At 61.5% G+C, this 14813-nt stretch overlaps 4 protein-coding genes across 4 annotated transcripts; 3 read left to right on the top strand and 1 right to left on the bottom strand.

Moving 5' to 3' along the window:
- Nucleotides 1-114: 114 nt before the first annotated feature.
- Nucleotides 115-1120, bottom strand: CMQ_4321 (duf28 domain containing protein; the record flags this gene model as incomplete). Its single annotated transcript, XM_014312477.1, has 2 exons — nt 115-824; nt 892-1120. The coding sequence occupies 2 exons, from the start codon at nt 1118-1120 to the stop codon at nt 115-117; spliced, it is 939 nt and encodes a 312-aa protein (XP_014167952.1).
- A 417-nt stretch (nt 1121-1537) lies between these two features.
- Nucleotides 1538-8230, top strand: CMQ_4610 (heat repeat protein; the record flags this gene model as incomplete). The annotated part of the gene is made up of 2 exons (XM_014312766.1): nt 1538-7549; nt 7661-8230. 2 exons carry the CDS (start codon nt 1538-1540, stop codon nt 8228-8230), a joined length of 6582 nt encoding a protein of 2193 aa, XP_014168241.1.
- A 489-nt stretch (nt 8231-8719) lies between these two features.
- On the top strand, nt 8720-9784 carry CMQ_4257 (2og-Fe oxygenase family protein; the record flags this gene model as incomplete). Its single annotated transcript, XM_014312413.1, has 2 exons — nt 8720-8761; nt 8810-9784. 2 exons carry the CDS (start codon nt 8720-8722, stop codon nt 9782-9784), a joined length of 1017 nt encoding a protein of 338 aa, XP_014167888.1.
- Nucleotides 9785-10947: 1163 nt separating this feature from the next.
- Nucleotides 10948-13540, top strand: CMQ_4369 (kelch repeat protein; the record flags this gene model as incomplete). Its single annotated transcript, XM_014312525.1, has 3 exons — nt 10948-11425; nt 11501-11819; nt 11893-13540. The coding sequence occupies 3 exons, from the start codon at nt 10948-10950 to the stop codon at nt 13538-13540; spliced, it is 2445 nt and encodes an 814-aa protein (XP_014168000.1).
- Nucleotides 13541-14813: the final 1273 nt, after the last annotated feature.

Below are 14813 nucleotides of genomic sequence, written 5' to 3'. Positions count from 1 at the left end.
TGGTAATTGGTATCATTGCACAAGACAAAAAGTAGTATGTAGTAGGTTCTGTATATGTACATCTATCATCTTCATTCAATCACGGGGCCGTGGCCGATTTCAGCAGACCGGCGGCTACCAGTCGAGTTCCTGGGCAATCTGCTGAAAGGACTCATCGGATGCCTCTCCCTGGGCGACATTAGCATAGACAGCCCGTACGTCCGGGTAGGTCCGGAGCGTGGTGACGAGTTCTGTGAGGCGGCGCAGTTCGTCGCCTTCGCCGACAGGCGACAAGGTGTCCTCGTTGGGCGTCCAGATGGTCTCGGCGCTGAGGGTGGCAAGGCTGAACTTGGGTGCTACTTTGCTGACGATGGCGGACGTTTGATTTGCCAAGGTCCATATGACGATATTGCCGTCCTCGTCGGTCTCGACATCTTCGGCGCCGGCCTCGATGGCGTCGTCGAGGAGATCGTCTGCAGAGACGTCTGGCGGCGGGGCGTCGGCAGGGTCGGCGGCGTCGGGGTCGGCGTCACTGCCCAGCACAACCCGTCCACGGCGAGAGAAGAAGAATTTGGTGGGCGTGCCGGTGCCGCCTTTGCGCCGCACGAGGGTGTTGAGGTCCTGCATGGCGCGAGCCTTGCTCTCAGTCTCGAGCTCGACCAAGACGGCGACAGACGGCGGCATCATGATCTCATAGGTGATGATCTCGAGGCGGGCTCCGTCGGCCGAGCGGCCCTGGCCACGGGCAATGGCAGCCTCGATGGTGGCCTTGGGCACGCCGGCCTTTTTGGCAGCGGCTACGGTGGTGGCCAGCTGGGGATTGCTGCCGAGATCAGAGCCGTACACTGGCGGCAGAGGCGTCTGGTTGGCGGACGGACTCACTTGCGGGACACGTTCAGGGTCGGGACATACATTGGGAGTAGAGCGTCAGGTTCTTGGAAAAGCCGCTGCGCAGCAGGTTTCTCTTGGCGTCGGCAGCACCCTTCTCATGCTTGATCTTGGACCAACGGTTGTGGCCGCTGGCCAGGGCCGGGCTGTGCGAGAAGGCACGGCAGCACTGCATGCAGGCAAGCCGTGTCCAGGGAGCCATGCTCCCCGACCGGAAGCTAGCCATGACCGAGGTGGCTGCTGCTGTGGACATGGTGATTGTGTGATACAGATGGGAAGAATGATAAAGCATAACAGCAGGCGGCGCTGTACGGAGTACAGCGGATAAAGAGCGCTAAGAGACGCGCTAAAGGCCTGTGCCGTGCAGTAAAAATTTTCGCAGGCTCGCCAATGCTGCAGAGCCGGGAAGCTCTGGCGGGGCAGATTTGTGAGACGACAGGTGATTGGCCAGGATGACTACGGGGTAGAGGGGACGTTGTCCACCGCTCAATTGGGGACAGGCAACAACCTTAAGAGGACGGACAAGAAGGCATCGCACCGGGTTGGCATCGAAGACGGACGGCAGAAAAATAGAAAACGGAGCGCTGCGAAGACGTACATCGGTGCCCTTCGAGACGAGTTGATTTCCGGAAGCTTACGTCGACGACGAACGACGGGCCATTTCATCGCCATGTCATCGGCAGCGTCAGCGGGTGGCGACAACTCTCGCGAGAGCACGGTCAATGGCGAAGCAGACGATGCTGGCGAAGTGGTAGCGGTGGCAGCGGTGGCAGCGTCGGCAGAAGCGGCAGGGGCTCATGCAACGGCAGCAGCTGACAGCGCGAACCCGGAACTAGACACGACGCATCTGGCGAGCCTGCCGACAGAACAGCAAGAGCTTGCGCTGCTGCAGTTTGCGGCGCGGCTGGACAAGCACGTGAGCGGATTGATAGCGGACGACTGCACGGCGCAGCAGTTCTATCTGAAGAAGGAGGTGTTTAAGATTCTGAACCTGACGACGCCGTATCCGTCGCGCGTGGTACGCAACACGCTGGGGCGCTGCCTGGCGCAGGTGCTCAGCCGGGGCGACCGCAAGCTGCTGTTTGAGACGATCAACGACCTGAACGGAGTGGTGGCGAACAGCGGCAAGATCCGGCTGGACGGTGGGGGCGAGGGCCGGACGAAGCATGCGGCGGTAGTCTGCCTGGGCGAGGTGTTTGGGGCGGCAGGCGACAGTGCGATCAGCCTACACCACGTGACGTGCAGTACGCTGCTAAAGGTGTTGAAAGCAGCACAGGGGCACGCAGGGATGCGGGCGGCGGTGTTCAGCGCGCTGGGCAAGCTGGTGCGGTGCATCGGGACGAGCTGCGACGAGGGGATCGCGCGGGACATCTGGAAGCAGGCGCGGAGCCACGCGTCAGGCGACAAGGGGACGCTGGTGTCGGTAGCAGCGTGCCGGTGCGTGACAGTGCTGGTGCGGCACACGACGTATTTTGAGACGACAAGCGATTTTGAGAGCATCAGCAAGACGATCTTCAAGACGATCGACACGGCCTCGAGCCAGGTGCGGCGGGCGGCAGCAGACTGTTTCGTGGAGGTGATGGTGAAGGGATACGCAGAATCGGTGTCGGGCAGCGGAGACGGCGGGGTGGTCAAGACGGCGCCGCGCAAGCTGCTGCGGTCGAAGAGCGTGAAGCGGCAGTCGACGCTGCCAGCGGGCCTACAGGACGACGACGACCTGCCAGGATCGCGGGCGAGCAGCCCGGGGCCATCGGGGGGGCGAGGCCACAACGTGCTGTCGCTATCACTAAACGAGATGCTGAAGACGCTGTCGACACACTACGTGCGGCTGTCGACGACGAACCGAGCGCGAGCAGCGATCGGAGTGTGCTACGGGCGGGTGCTGCAGCGGCTGGGCGAAAAAGCAGTGGAGCAGAGCTACCTGCAGATCATGGACAGCCTGACGGTGGAGGTGCTGGGCCACGGCAACATTGCGAACAACCGGTACCGGCTGCTGACGGCGCGACGGATGGTGGACACGATCGTGCAGGAGGTGGTGGGCCGACGGATCTTGAGCGAGGCCGGACAGATGGCGGCAGCGAAGGCGCTGGTGGACGAGATCCTGCGACACTACCCGGCGGTGACGCGGGAGCGGACAGAGCCGAGCAAGCAGACGCTGGTGGCATCGCTGGGGGCTCTGTCAGCGCTGATCGAGGCGTTGGGGTCGGCGGCGAACGGGGTCGCGGAGGGATGCCGGGACAGCGTGCTGCAGATGCTGCCACACCCGACATACAGCGTGCAAGTGGCAGCGGCGGGATGCCTCCAGGCGTTTGTGCTGGCGTGTCCACAGCAGCTGCTGCCGTGCCTGTCGGTGTGCATGAACAGCCTGACGCGGGAGCTGGGACAGCTGAGCGGCAGCGGAACGCAGCAGCAGCGACGGTGTCTGGGGTTTGCGCACGGGCTGGCAGCAGCGCTGAGCGTGAGCCCTCTACGGGCACTATACGGATCGGTGGAGATCAACAGCCGGGTGCTGACGATGGCGACGGACCTGCTGAAGACGAGCGGCAAGTCGGAGCTGCGGGTGGCGAGCGTGCAGATCCAGGTGGCCTACGTGCTGCTGGGAGGACTGATGGCGCTGGGGCCGAACTTTGTCAAGATCCACCTGTCACAGATGCTGCTGCTGTGGAAGAACGCGCTGCCACGGCCGCTGTCACGGGACAATGTGGCATCACGGACGTACCTGGAGACGTCGTTCCTGACGCAGATCCGGGAATGCGCGCTGGGGTCGATCCTGGCGTTCCTGCAGGCCAACGGGCGGCTGCTGACGGTGGACGTGTCGAAGCGAATTGCGGCGATGCTGCAACACACAGCAGCCTTTCTGAAGACGCTGCCGGGACGGAAGACGACGGAGGACATGAGCCAGCGGCTGACGCCGGCACTGCAGCTGTCGGACCTGGACGTGATGGTGCAGCGACGACTGCTGCAGTGCTACCTGCAGCTGATACGGCTGGCACCGGGTGGCAGTGCCGAGACGCTGCTGCAGTCGAACCTGCTGACGCTGGTGGTGTCGCAGTTTGCAGACCCGGAACCCAGCAGCACAAGCGGAGGACTGAGCGCGTCGATCGCGACGGCAGCCGGGGCCTTTGAGACGATCTGGGACGTGGCCGACAACGTGGGCTTTGGCGTGACAGGACTGGTGTCGGGATTCCGGGTGCGACGACTGGCAGGCCAGCACGAGAAGAGCGCGGCCGAGGAGGAGCAGCAGCAGCAAGAGCTGCTGGCATCACTAGACGAGACAGCGGGGCCAGAGGGCGTGATAGAGAGCCTGCTGCTGTCGCCCGTGTGCGGTGCGGCCGAACACGACGCATCGCTGCTGTATATCGGGGGAAGTGGAGGAAATGGAGGGGATGTACAGCTTCCCGATCCACCGGCAACCGAAGTGGTCAATCTGGCGATCCAGCTGTTCGCACACGTCTTCCCGCTGACGGTGGCCAAGGTGCAGGAGAGCATCCTGGAGCAGCTGGCGACGTTCATGTCGGCCGGACAGCTGCAGCGCGACCCGGGACGCAAAGCGGCGATCAAGGTGAACGTGGCGGTGGCGGTGCTGCTGACGCTCAAGGTAGCAGTGCGGGAGACGCCAGCAGCAGCGGGCACGGTGACGAGCGCGGCCGTGGAGAAGCTGCTGCAGGATCTGGTGCGTGGATTTGTCCTGGACGCGGACCAGTACGTGCGCAGCCTCGGATACGCAGCGATGGGACGGCTGTGCAGCGCGAGCGGCAACGCGTTTACGAACCAGGAGATCCGGTATCTGGTGGACACGATCGTGGTGAACCGGGAGCCGGCTGTGCGCGCAGGCTGTGCGATGGCGCTGGGCTGCATCCAGACGCGGGTCGGCGGGATGGCGGCGGGCTACCACCTGAAGACGATCCTGGGGATCCTGATGTCACTCTGTAACGATCCGCACCCAACAGTGCACTTCTGGGCGCTGGAGGCCTTTGGCCGAGCATCGGACGCGGCCGGGCTAAACTTTGCGAGCTACGTGGCGAGCACGCTGGGCATGCTGGCACAGCTGTACGGATCGGAGCAGCACCACGGCGAGGTGGCTTCGGCCGTGTCGATGAACCTGGAGGCGGAGCGGTCGACGACAGCGGCGATTGCACGCTGTGTGGACGCACTGATCAACGTGTTGGGTCCAGACCTGCAGGAGACGACGCGACCGCGCGAGCTGATTCTGCAGCTGGTGCGCCAGTTTGGCGACGAGGCCGACGTCCAGGTGCGACGGGCGAGTCTGGGCTGTCTCGAGCATCTGTCGCTGTATGCGCCTGGATTCGTCGACTTTGGCGACTATGTGCGCCGGCTGCAGGGCTATGCCGTGTCGGATGACCAGGCACTGCGTGATGCGGCCATCGACGGGCTATACAACCTGATGAAGCGAGGAGCCGACGAGGTGGTGGCAGCAGCCGAGCCCGGACTCGAAGACCAGCTCTGGCTGGTGCTGGACCGGCAGCCGAGCCACGAGGGGGTTCGAAACCTGCTGCGCAGCTGGCTACGACAAACGTGTCTGCAGGACACGGCAGCCTGGCTGCAGCGATTCCAGCGGGTGCTCAAGATGACGCGGCCGAAAGTGCCGGAGACGACGCGAATGGCAGCAGCATTTCAGGCGGCAGCAGCGGCACGAGTGGTCGACCTGCAGGACGAGGAAGTGGCCGGGCTAGGAAACGCAGTAGGAGGAGGGGAAGAGGGAGGTCCGACCGAGAGCGGTCCAGGAGATGGTCCTGTCTCGGCTGGAGGCGGTGCAGGAACTGCTCCAGGTTTGGGTCCTTCTGTGGCCGATCCGGACGTGGAGCCGCTGCGATGGCAGGTGGCGACGTTTGTGCTCAGCCTGCTGGCCGAGGTGTTTGAGCTGGTCGGCAAGGACGCGGCAGCGACAACCAACATCAGCGGCGAGATGTCCACGGCGACAGCAGCGCTGCAGCGAGGGATCGCCGACGTGGTCCGCATGGCCTTTTCGGCATCGACGTCGGGCGTGCTGGAGCAGCGGCTCCGGGGACTGCAGATCATCGGGGCCGTGCTGCGCATGTTTGGCCGGGCAGCCGATCCGGACTTTGACGAGGCCATGCTGCTGGAGCAGTACCAGGCACAGATCAGTTCGGCCCTGACACCGGCCTTTGCAGCGGACTCGTCGCCCGAGCTGGCCTCGGAAGCCGTGCACGTATGTGCTGCCTTTGTGGCGACGGGCATCGTGACCGATGTCGATCGGATGGGTCGGATCCTCAAAACGCTGGTCGGCGCGCTCGACGGGTTTCTGGAGGCAGGAAACGACGAGGAGCAGACGCGCGAAGGCGGCGGGATCGGCGATCTGCGTGGACTCAGCGCCAACGCGACCGTCATGGTCCGGATGGCCGTGTTTGCAGCCTGGGCCGAGCTGCAGGTGGCCAGCCTGGAGCAGCGGTATCTGGTCGACGTGCTGCGGCCACATATTGGACAGCTGACTAAGCTATGGCTCGAGTCGCTGCGCGAATTTGCCCGGCTGCGCTTCGAGCCGGACATCTCGATGACGCTGGGGCCACCGTCGCTGTCGGGCAGCCTAGACACGATCTACGCGGCACTGAACCGCGAGACCCTGCTGGCCTTTTACCAGGACGCCTGGCTGAAGCTGGTGGACGCGATCGCGAGCCTGATCGAGCAGGACAGCGCCTTTGTCTTTGACGCGCTGGACGGAGGACACGGACAGGACATGGGTGTGCCGAGCGCCGAGAAGACAGCCAAGACCGAGGAGACAGACATCAACTACCGGGACGAGCCGGTCGCCTTCTTCTTCGTCCTCTTCGGCATCGCCTTTGAGGCCCTGGCAGCACGACAAGGCCAGGCCGACTCGCTCGCGGCACCCGGCCAGACGCTCGAGATTCTGCGGGCCCTCAAGAAGATCTTGCACCCGAGCGTGTCGGGCCAGGCCATCTACCGCGACGCCGTCTTTGGCGAGACCATGGACCTGCTGGACCGCCTCGCCCTGACCGAAGGCCTCGACGTCCAGGGCGTCATCGTCGACATTGCCCGCGCCCTCTGTCTGGCCCATCCGGCTGCCCGGACCCGTGACGAGGCCGAGACCGGCGAGCTGTCCGACGACATCGAGCAGCTGTTTGAGCTGACCCGCATCATCGTGCTCGTCCTCTCCGGACTGCTGCCCGAGCTCACGGCCACGCCGGGCGTCCAGATCGCCATCACCACCTCCGCCTCCACGCGCTACGCCATGACCGAGGAGGCCGTCCTGCTGCTCGTGCGCGCTGCCCTCGACGCGCTCGTCGACGCCGCCGAGGTCTTCCCGGCCGTCATCCGCACCGATCTCCACGCCTGTCTGGTCCACATCTTTGCCACCATCCTGGCCACGCCCGCCTGCCAGGACGTGGTCGTGCCCCAGGCCCTGCCGACGCTCAAGCGCTTCATCGCCACCGCCGGCCAGGACGTCCAGAACGTCCAGGATGTCCAGACCCATGCCCAGCTGCGCAGCTGTCTGCGCCGCTTCCTGTCCATCTACCTGCACGCCCAGAAGCGCGAGCTGCCGACCGCCCTGGCCTGCGTCAAGAACTGCCTGCTGGCCATCACCATGCTCTTCACGGCCGCGCCCAACGTGTACCTCGCGGCTGGCGATCCGCTCGTGGCCAAGTTCCTGGACGAGCTGCTAGACTGTCTCACCGATCGGATGGTGAGTGTATTCCTTTCTTCTTTTTTCCTTCTATTTTTCGTCTTTTCTTTTCTTCTTTTCTTCCTTTCGTCTTTTCGTCTCTACTCTTCTCCTTCCCCCTAACACACACAGACTGCCAAGATCGCCGCCAACTGTTGTCGCTCCCTCCTCCTCCACATGCGTCCCGCCGCCGCCGACCAGAGCGTGGGCCGCTACCTGCTGCCGCGCCTGCTCGGCTTCGTCGCCAACACCAACCGCGACGACCCCGAACACGCCCGCACGATGGTGTCGCAGACCCTGACTGCCTTTGTCATCGCCAAGTCTGCCGCTGCCGCGTCGGCGCCCGACCCGCCAGCCGCCCGCACCGCCGTCGCCGTGGCCATGGCCCTGGTCATCCCGGCGCTGCTGGCCCGAGCAGCAGGCGAGCTGGGGACGATGGAGGCTGGTGGTCCGAGTACGAGTACGAGTTCGAATGCGAGCACGACAGCCATCTACCGCGAGACTTCGGGCCGGCTGCTCGAGCTCGCGTCGGCCGACCCGACCGCCTTCCGCAGCGTCGTCGGCGGCCTCGCCGACAACCAGCGCGCCTTTATGGAAGACGTGATCAAGGCCGGCCGGCAGCCGGACTCGGCGCGGACGGCGACGACGACGACCGAACAGCCGACAATCGCACTGAAGATGAACTTTGGAGGGGGAGAATAGGAAAGTGGTCCTGGAGAAGGATGAACCGAAACCCGACAGCCGATACAACAGATGCAAAGAGAGCCAATGCAAATCTATCTCATGCTATCGTGCTATCCGCAAGTGGTCTGACCGAATCAGACAACCAGACTTCACAATCGATAACACCTGCCGCTTCTATACATAGATTAGGGCACCAACGCTCTATATGGGGAACCTGTGCCGAGAGTTGCCGCTTGCACGTGATGCCGCCAAGCCATTTCGGCCGTCTTATCTCTCCTGTCGCGCGAGATAGGTCGCTAATAATAGGCTTGACTACGACGACCATTATCGCTGCTGCTCTGGCCGCACAGAATTGCTTCGGGAACGGCCGATCGGCTGCCGCGCCCTGGGCTCTTAAGCCGTCCCCGCCCGCCTCACCCTGCCTCTTGTTTTTCCTCTTTCTCCTGCCTTTCTTCCTCTGCAGACCAAGCAACAAGCAACGCCACACTGCAAGCCACACCAGCCACAATGGAGAAGGCAGCCGTTTCCAACGATGGACTTGTGATCCCTGTACGTGCTTTTCACTCTCTCACACACGCACACATACTAACCGAGCAGCTGATCGACCTGAGCAAGTTTCTGCACGGCACCGAGGCCGACCGCGTGGCCACGGCCAAGGCCATCCTGAACGGCTTCCAGTCAGCCGGCTTCATCTACCTGAAGAACACGCCGATCACGCCAGAGGCGCAAAAGGCTGCCTTTGCCGCCTCGGCGCGCTTCTTTGCGCTGCCGACCGAGAAGAAGGACGCGCTCGGCTGGACGACGCCGGAGGCGAACCGCGGCTACACGGCGACGGGGCGCGAAAAGGTCAGCGACCTCCACGACCGCGCCGAGGTCGCCAAGCTCAAGGCGGCCGTGCCCGACCTCAAGGAGAGCATCGAGATCGGCCGCGAGGACGAGGACGGCTGCCCGAACCGCTGGCCGGACGAGACCGATCCGGCCACGCGTCCGCTCGTCGCCGGCTTCCGCCACACCATGAACGACTTCCACGCCCAGTGCAAGGCCGTGCACGAGGAGGTCATGCGCGCCATCGCCGTCGGCATGGGCCTGCCGGCCACCTTTTTCGACGCCTTTGTCGACGTCGGCGACAACACCCTCCGCCTGCTGCACTACCCCGCCGTCAGCCACGAGGTCTTTGCTCGCAACCCCGGCCAGGTCCGCGCCGGCGAGCACTCCGACTACGGCTCCATCACCCTGCTCTTCCAGGACAGCCGCGGCGGCCTGCAGGTGCGCAGCCCCAACGGCAATTTTGTCGACGCCACCCCGATCGAGAACACGATCGTGGTCAACGCCGGCGACCTGCTCGCCCGCTGGAGCAACGACACCATCAAGAGCACCATCCACCGCGTCGTCGAGCCGCCCACGAGCGACACCGTCCACCCCGCCCGCTATAGCATCGCCTACTTCTGCAACCCCAACTTCAAGAGCTTCATCGAGGTCCTGCCCGGCACCTTTGGCACCGAGGCCGAGAAGAAGTACGAGCCCGTCACCACCGGCAACTACATCATCCAGCGACTCGCTGCCACGTACTAGCCCGGGACCCTTGGGGGCTGTCTGTTTTTAGCGAAAAAAAGAAAGTAAAATGAAGTCAATGAATCAATTCCAATAACCGTGGCGCCGATTTTTACTCGATCGGGTATGGACCAAAATGACAGCAGCACGTGATCAGCGCTCTGGGCGATCGCCTTATTGAGGTCAGCTAACTAACCTAGAGCAAGAGCAAACATGTCCGTGAGCAGCCAATCTGGTGATCCGTACGGCATCCTCAGATGAACATAGTCGAAATGTTTTGTCCAATTCCAGATCGTAGCAAAGTGTATAAGTTATCCTCGACATCTCTGCTTCTGGACCGTGCCTTAGTATGCTTTGAAATGCCTTCTCAAGAATTGAGTTATGTTAAGCATGTCGTATAGTGTATTGCAGGTAAAGGTGGCGCAAATAATGTTCGGGCACTGGGGGCCGAGTCGACAAGCTGCATCGCGCGGCGATTGACGCAGTGGAGACGGGTCAGCGAAGGAATGCCGAGCTGTAGAAGAACTGAGAGGGCAACTTCTGCTGGGACATGGTTGAGTTGACCCTCGGAATACCGTGCTGAGACGGACACGTCGACGAGTCGCACATTGTCGAGCGGGCATCGAGTTGCGAGCGCATCAACCAATGTGTTGTCGCAGATATTTTGTTTCACGACAAGATTGGACAGATCGGGAGCGGATTTCTCCATTACGGCGCGACCAAGTATTTCCATAGTTGTTGTATCATTCCGTACTAATAGGGTGCCCGCTAGTGATGCGAGTAAAGATGTAGGGATCCCACGATATATTTTTAACGAATGGATAGATTCATTTCGCCTGGAGGTGCTCCGTGCTCCGTACTCCGTACATTATCCGTCTTGTCAGTTCGCCTAATTGCACTATAATAGTAACTTACACAGTACTTCGTAAATATCTAAGAGCATCGCATACGCCCCACTACGAACAATATCCTATGCGCAATTGTAGTCCAAACGAGGACTAGCGCATATTTTATGCCGCTTTTCTGGGAGAAAATTGGAGCCTTTCCGCCTTGGCCCATTGCATAGAATCTCCACTGCACGCAAGCCGCTGTTAGATCGTCTCATCTCACCCCCGTTTGTCTCTTGCCTCCTTGCCGATTCGATATGCGCAGATAGCTTCTCCCGGGAGAGAGAGGCAAACGTCATGGCTCAGCCCTCTACTCTGGGAACCTCCTCGATCAACCCCAGCGCGCCTGATGCCACAGCCCCATCGTCCATCTTTGGAGGCGCAGTGTTGAATACAGCAGCAGCAGCATCACCGACAACAGCGCAGACAGCACCGACTGCACCGAGAGTGCCAGCAGCGTCTGCGTTCCTTTCCGTCGGCGCCCTTTCCTCGACGTCCGTGGCCTCCAACAGCACATACATCATGCCCAACTCGCCGTTACGCAATCGCCCCGGCGCTGATGGCTACCGCCCCAAGGTGACGCGCACGCTGGGCCAGCGACCGGCCTGTCTGGTAAATGCCTCGGTGACGTACTGCGGAAACAATCAGATCTACGCCTTTGGTGGCTTCGATCAGTATACCGATGAGGTCTACAACCACGTCCTCCGCCTCGATGTCGTCAGCCAGCAGTGGAGCCTCGTCGACAACTACGGTGACATCCCCGGCGTGCGCATGGGTGAGCAAGCGTCCAGACAAGCCTCTCCTGCCATTCCGGCTGGCAGTCCTGCTCATACTAACTGATATTCGCCAGGCCATACCGCTACGCTGTACCAGGGCGATAAGCTGCTCGTCTTTGGCGGCGAGAACGAACACCGAACCTACCTCTCCGACCTCATCGTCTTCGACCTCAAGACAGCTCATTGGACTCAGCCGCAAGTGTCTGGGCCTATCCCCAAGGACCGTGCCCGCCACGCGGCCGTCCTGCACGACGACAAGCTTTTCATTTTAGGGGGAATCACGGGCCGCGATAACTATGTCCTCGACGACATCTGCTACCTCGACCTCAAGACGTACACTTGGTCCCGTTCATGGCGCTTTGTCAGCCGGTTCGACCACTCAGCGTACATCTGGTAAGATACTATGGCGGACTTGGCGTCGGGCGTTTGCTGGTCGCTGCGAAAAGCTGACTAATCCAAACCACAGGGACGATCGGGTGTGGGTGTTTGGCGGCTTGAGCAAGGACATGGACAAGGTCAGCGATCTGTGGTGGCTCGACCTGAAGGGCTCGCCGGCCTTCCAGTCGGCACCACAGTTCGGGTCCATGTTCGACCAGCAGAGCATGGCCAGCCGTGGAGGCAGCATGTCGCGGCCCGGCTACTCAGCTCAGTCGTCGACTGTGGGCGCGTCCGGCTACGCGGCCAACTCGCGCACGGCCCAAGTAAACACGCCGTCGTTCCAGCTCAAGTCGTACTCGCCCGTGGCCCCGGGGACGATCTCGGTGCTCAAGTTCTGCTCCGGGCTCAACATGCCGAATCAAGGCTCCGGCATCCACTTCCACGTCTACTCGTCCGGCGTGCTGCTGGACTTTGTCACACCGGCGGCCACGATCACGTCACGCGAATGCTCGATGAACACGCTGGACCTGGCCACCATGCGCTGGCAGCGGCTGGCCGAGGGCCGTGAGATCTTCAAGATGGGCTACCGATGGCACTACTGCACCATTAACGAGGACGGCACCAAAGCCTGGCTGCTCGGCTGTCCCAACGACCCGGGGTCAGTCGACCTGGGCACGAACGGGCTTGAAGAGTACCTGAGCGACATCATGGAGATCGACCTGCGCCGCTACGGCTTCCTGGGCAATACCGTGCCCGACGCCCGCAGCGAGCTGGTGCGACCGACGTCTCGCGTCCGTCATATCGATACGCCGTCGCGCGGCCTGGGCTCGGATCTGGCTAAGCTTTTTGATCAGCCGCCCGAGGCTGGGAGCGGTGCTGACTTTATTGTCACCGCCCACTCGGGCAACTGCGACGACGACGACGATGACGTCATGGGCTCTGCGCTCATTCCGTCAGGCGAAGGCCCGGATGGCACTGGTGGTGGCGGCTGCAGTGGTGGCAGCACCTGGCTGTCGCCCGACGCACCTACGTCGCCGCCGATCCACGTGCACCGTCTCATCTTGCAGGCCCGGTGGCCGCATTTTGCCCGGCTCTGGTCCTCGCAAATGGCCGAGTTCCACACCAAGCGGATGCACATCCCGGAGCCGTACAGCGTCGTGCGGGCATTTCTCTACTACCTCTACACGGACCGGATCGACCCCCCCGGCGCGACCGGAGACGGCGCGGCGACGTCGTCCGCTGGAAGTGCTGGTGTGGGAACGACCTCCGGTGGCAGCAGCAACATGACGGCCGATCTCTCGGATGTGGCTGGGCTGCTGGTTATGTCCAACATCTACAACATCCCGCACCTGCGACTACTGTGCGTGAACCGGCTGTGGCGCGAGCTGGACGTGGAGCACGCGTGCATCATCTGGCACTGCGCCAGCTTGGCGAATGAAGAGTGGCTGCGCAAGCGGGCAGCCGGCTTCTGCCTGACGCACTGGGGCCGCATCGTGCGATCGTCTGGCTTTCTTCGGCTGCCGCGGGCGGCGCTAGTGGAGCTCTCGCAAGAGATCGACACGGAGGGCCGTGTGATTGGTGGCGACGAGCTGGACATGTTTGGATCTGCCATGGACGGAAACCGTTACTCGGATACCGGCAGTATGGCGTCGCAGCGGAAGGAGAGCGTCAGCAGCCACCCGTCGCAGATGGCCGAATCAGAAGCTGAGGACGAGGACGGCATGGAGATGAGCTGAGCAGAAGGCGGGGGAAAGGAGGAAGGGAGGGGGGGAGGACAGCACCTCAACAAGCAGGCCTGTTGAGAGAGAGAGCCTATTAGGCTGCGTATGTGGAGAAGACGGTGTACGACAATGGCGTTCCCTCAACCCCCCCACACCGTTCACATGCCCTTTGCATATTTCTCTTACCCCTGGCACAGACGCCAGGCAGAAAAAAGGTTACAGATTACAGACATGGGACAGGGACTTTTGACTGTTTACTTTCCTTTTACCTGGGGGGGGAGAGTAGGAAGGGGTTAGCATCTTTGCAGCTTTTGCGCTGGCTTATATTTTGTCTTGTTTTTACGAAGGACTGTCTGGAAGTTTCAAGTTTCTCCTCGATCATAATCAAACATTGCATCTTTGACTTGCCCAGTCTTGGAAAGTTTGCGCGAGACAAGAAAAGTAAGATATACGGACCCACTTTTCTACAACTGACAGCGGGTGGTTCCGTGCGACATCTCATTTCTATTGCTTTTTGCCCTCCTCTAGACCACTTTGGCAAGCCGGTTTTGATATGCAGTGTTTAGATCATACTGGATCGTACCCTGTGCTGTCGCACTCGGCCTGGTTTGACGCCAGCAAAACAAAGGCTGAGAGAAAGCTGTCAAACCCAAGGGACGGCACAAGGTCTATAAATTGAAACGGGAAGAACTAGGCGGAAGGAGCGACCAAAGCCACGGTGTACTATGTCACGCTGTCTGTGGCTTCCCATGCTCTGACATCCCTCAAAGTATGATTTTCTCATGTGCTCGTCGACAAAGTTTGGCATCCGCCTCGGTCAGCTGCCGTTCCTGCGTGTGACGAAAGACGGCAGGGCGCGCGACTACGCCAGCAGTACCCTGCCTAGTTGCTGCCATCATGTCTGACACTGCTAAAGAAGGACTTGACTCAAATCAGATACGAGCCTTTCTGCGGTCGCTTCACGTGGCGATGGCCACAAACCTGCCCTATTCGAGCTTGCGCTGATAGAGGAATATAGTACTTGCCTTCAAGACATGCCGCTCGTTGAGCTTCTTGTAGCGCTCGCGCCAGCACAGCTCCCGAACCTGCTCATGGCCCTAAAGAATTGTCGGCCTAGAAGACATGAAATGGGAGCTCTCCTGACTATTGATGTCTATGAAGTCACGGCCAAATCGGCCAGAAAGGCGAATGTGCGGGCAAAACCCAACCTCTTTCATTTATCACCTTGCCGGTTAACAGAAAGTCAGCCTACTCTCACCAGCGACACAATGGCACGATCGGCGACAAG

This window comes from Grosmannia clavigera (assembly GCF_000143105.1).
Source record: "Grosmannia clavigera kw1407 unplaced genomic scaffold GCSC_97, whole genome shotgun sequence".
NCBI lineage: Eukaryota > Fungi > Ascomycota > Sordariomycetes > Ophiostomatales > Ophiostomataceae > Leptographium > Leptographium clavigerum.
This window is presented reverse-complemented; position numbering and strand designations above follow the sequence as displayed.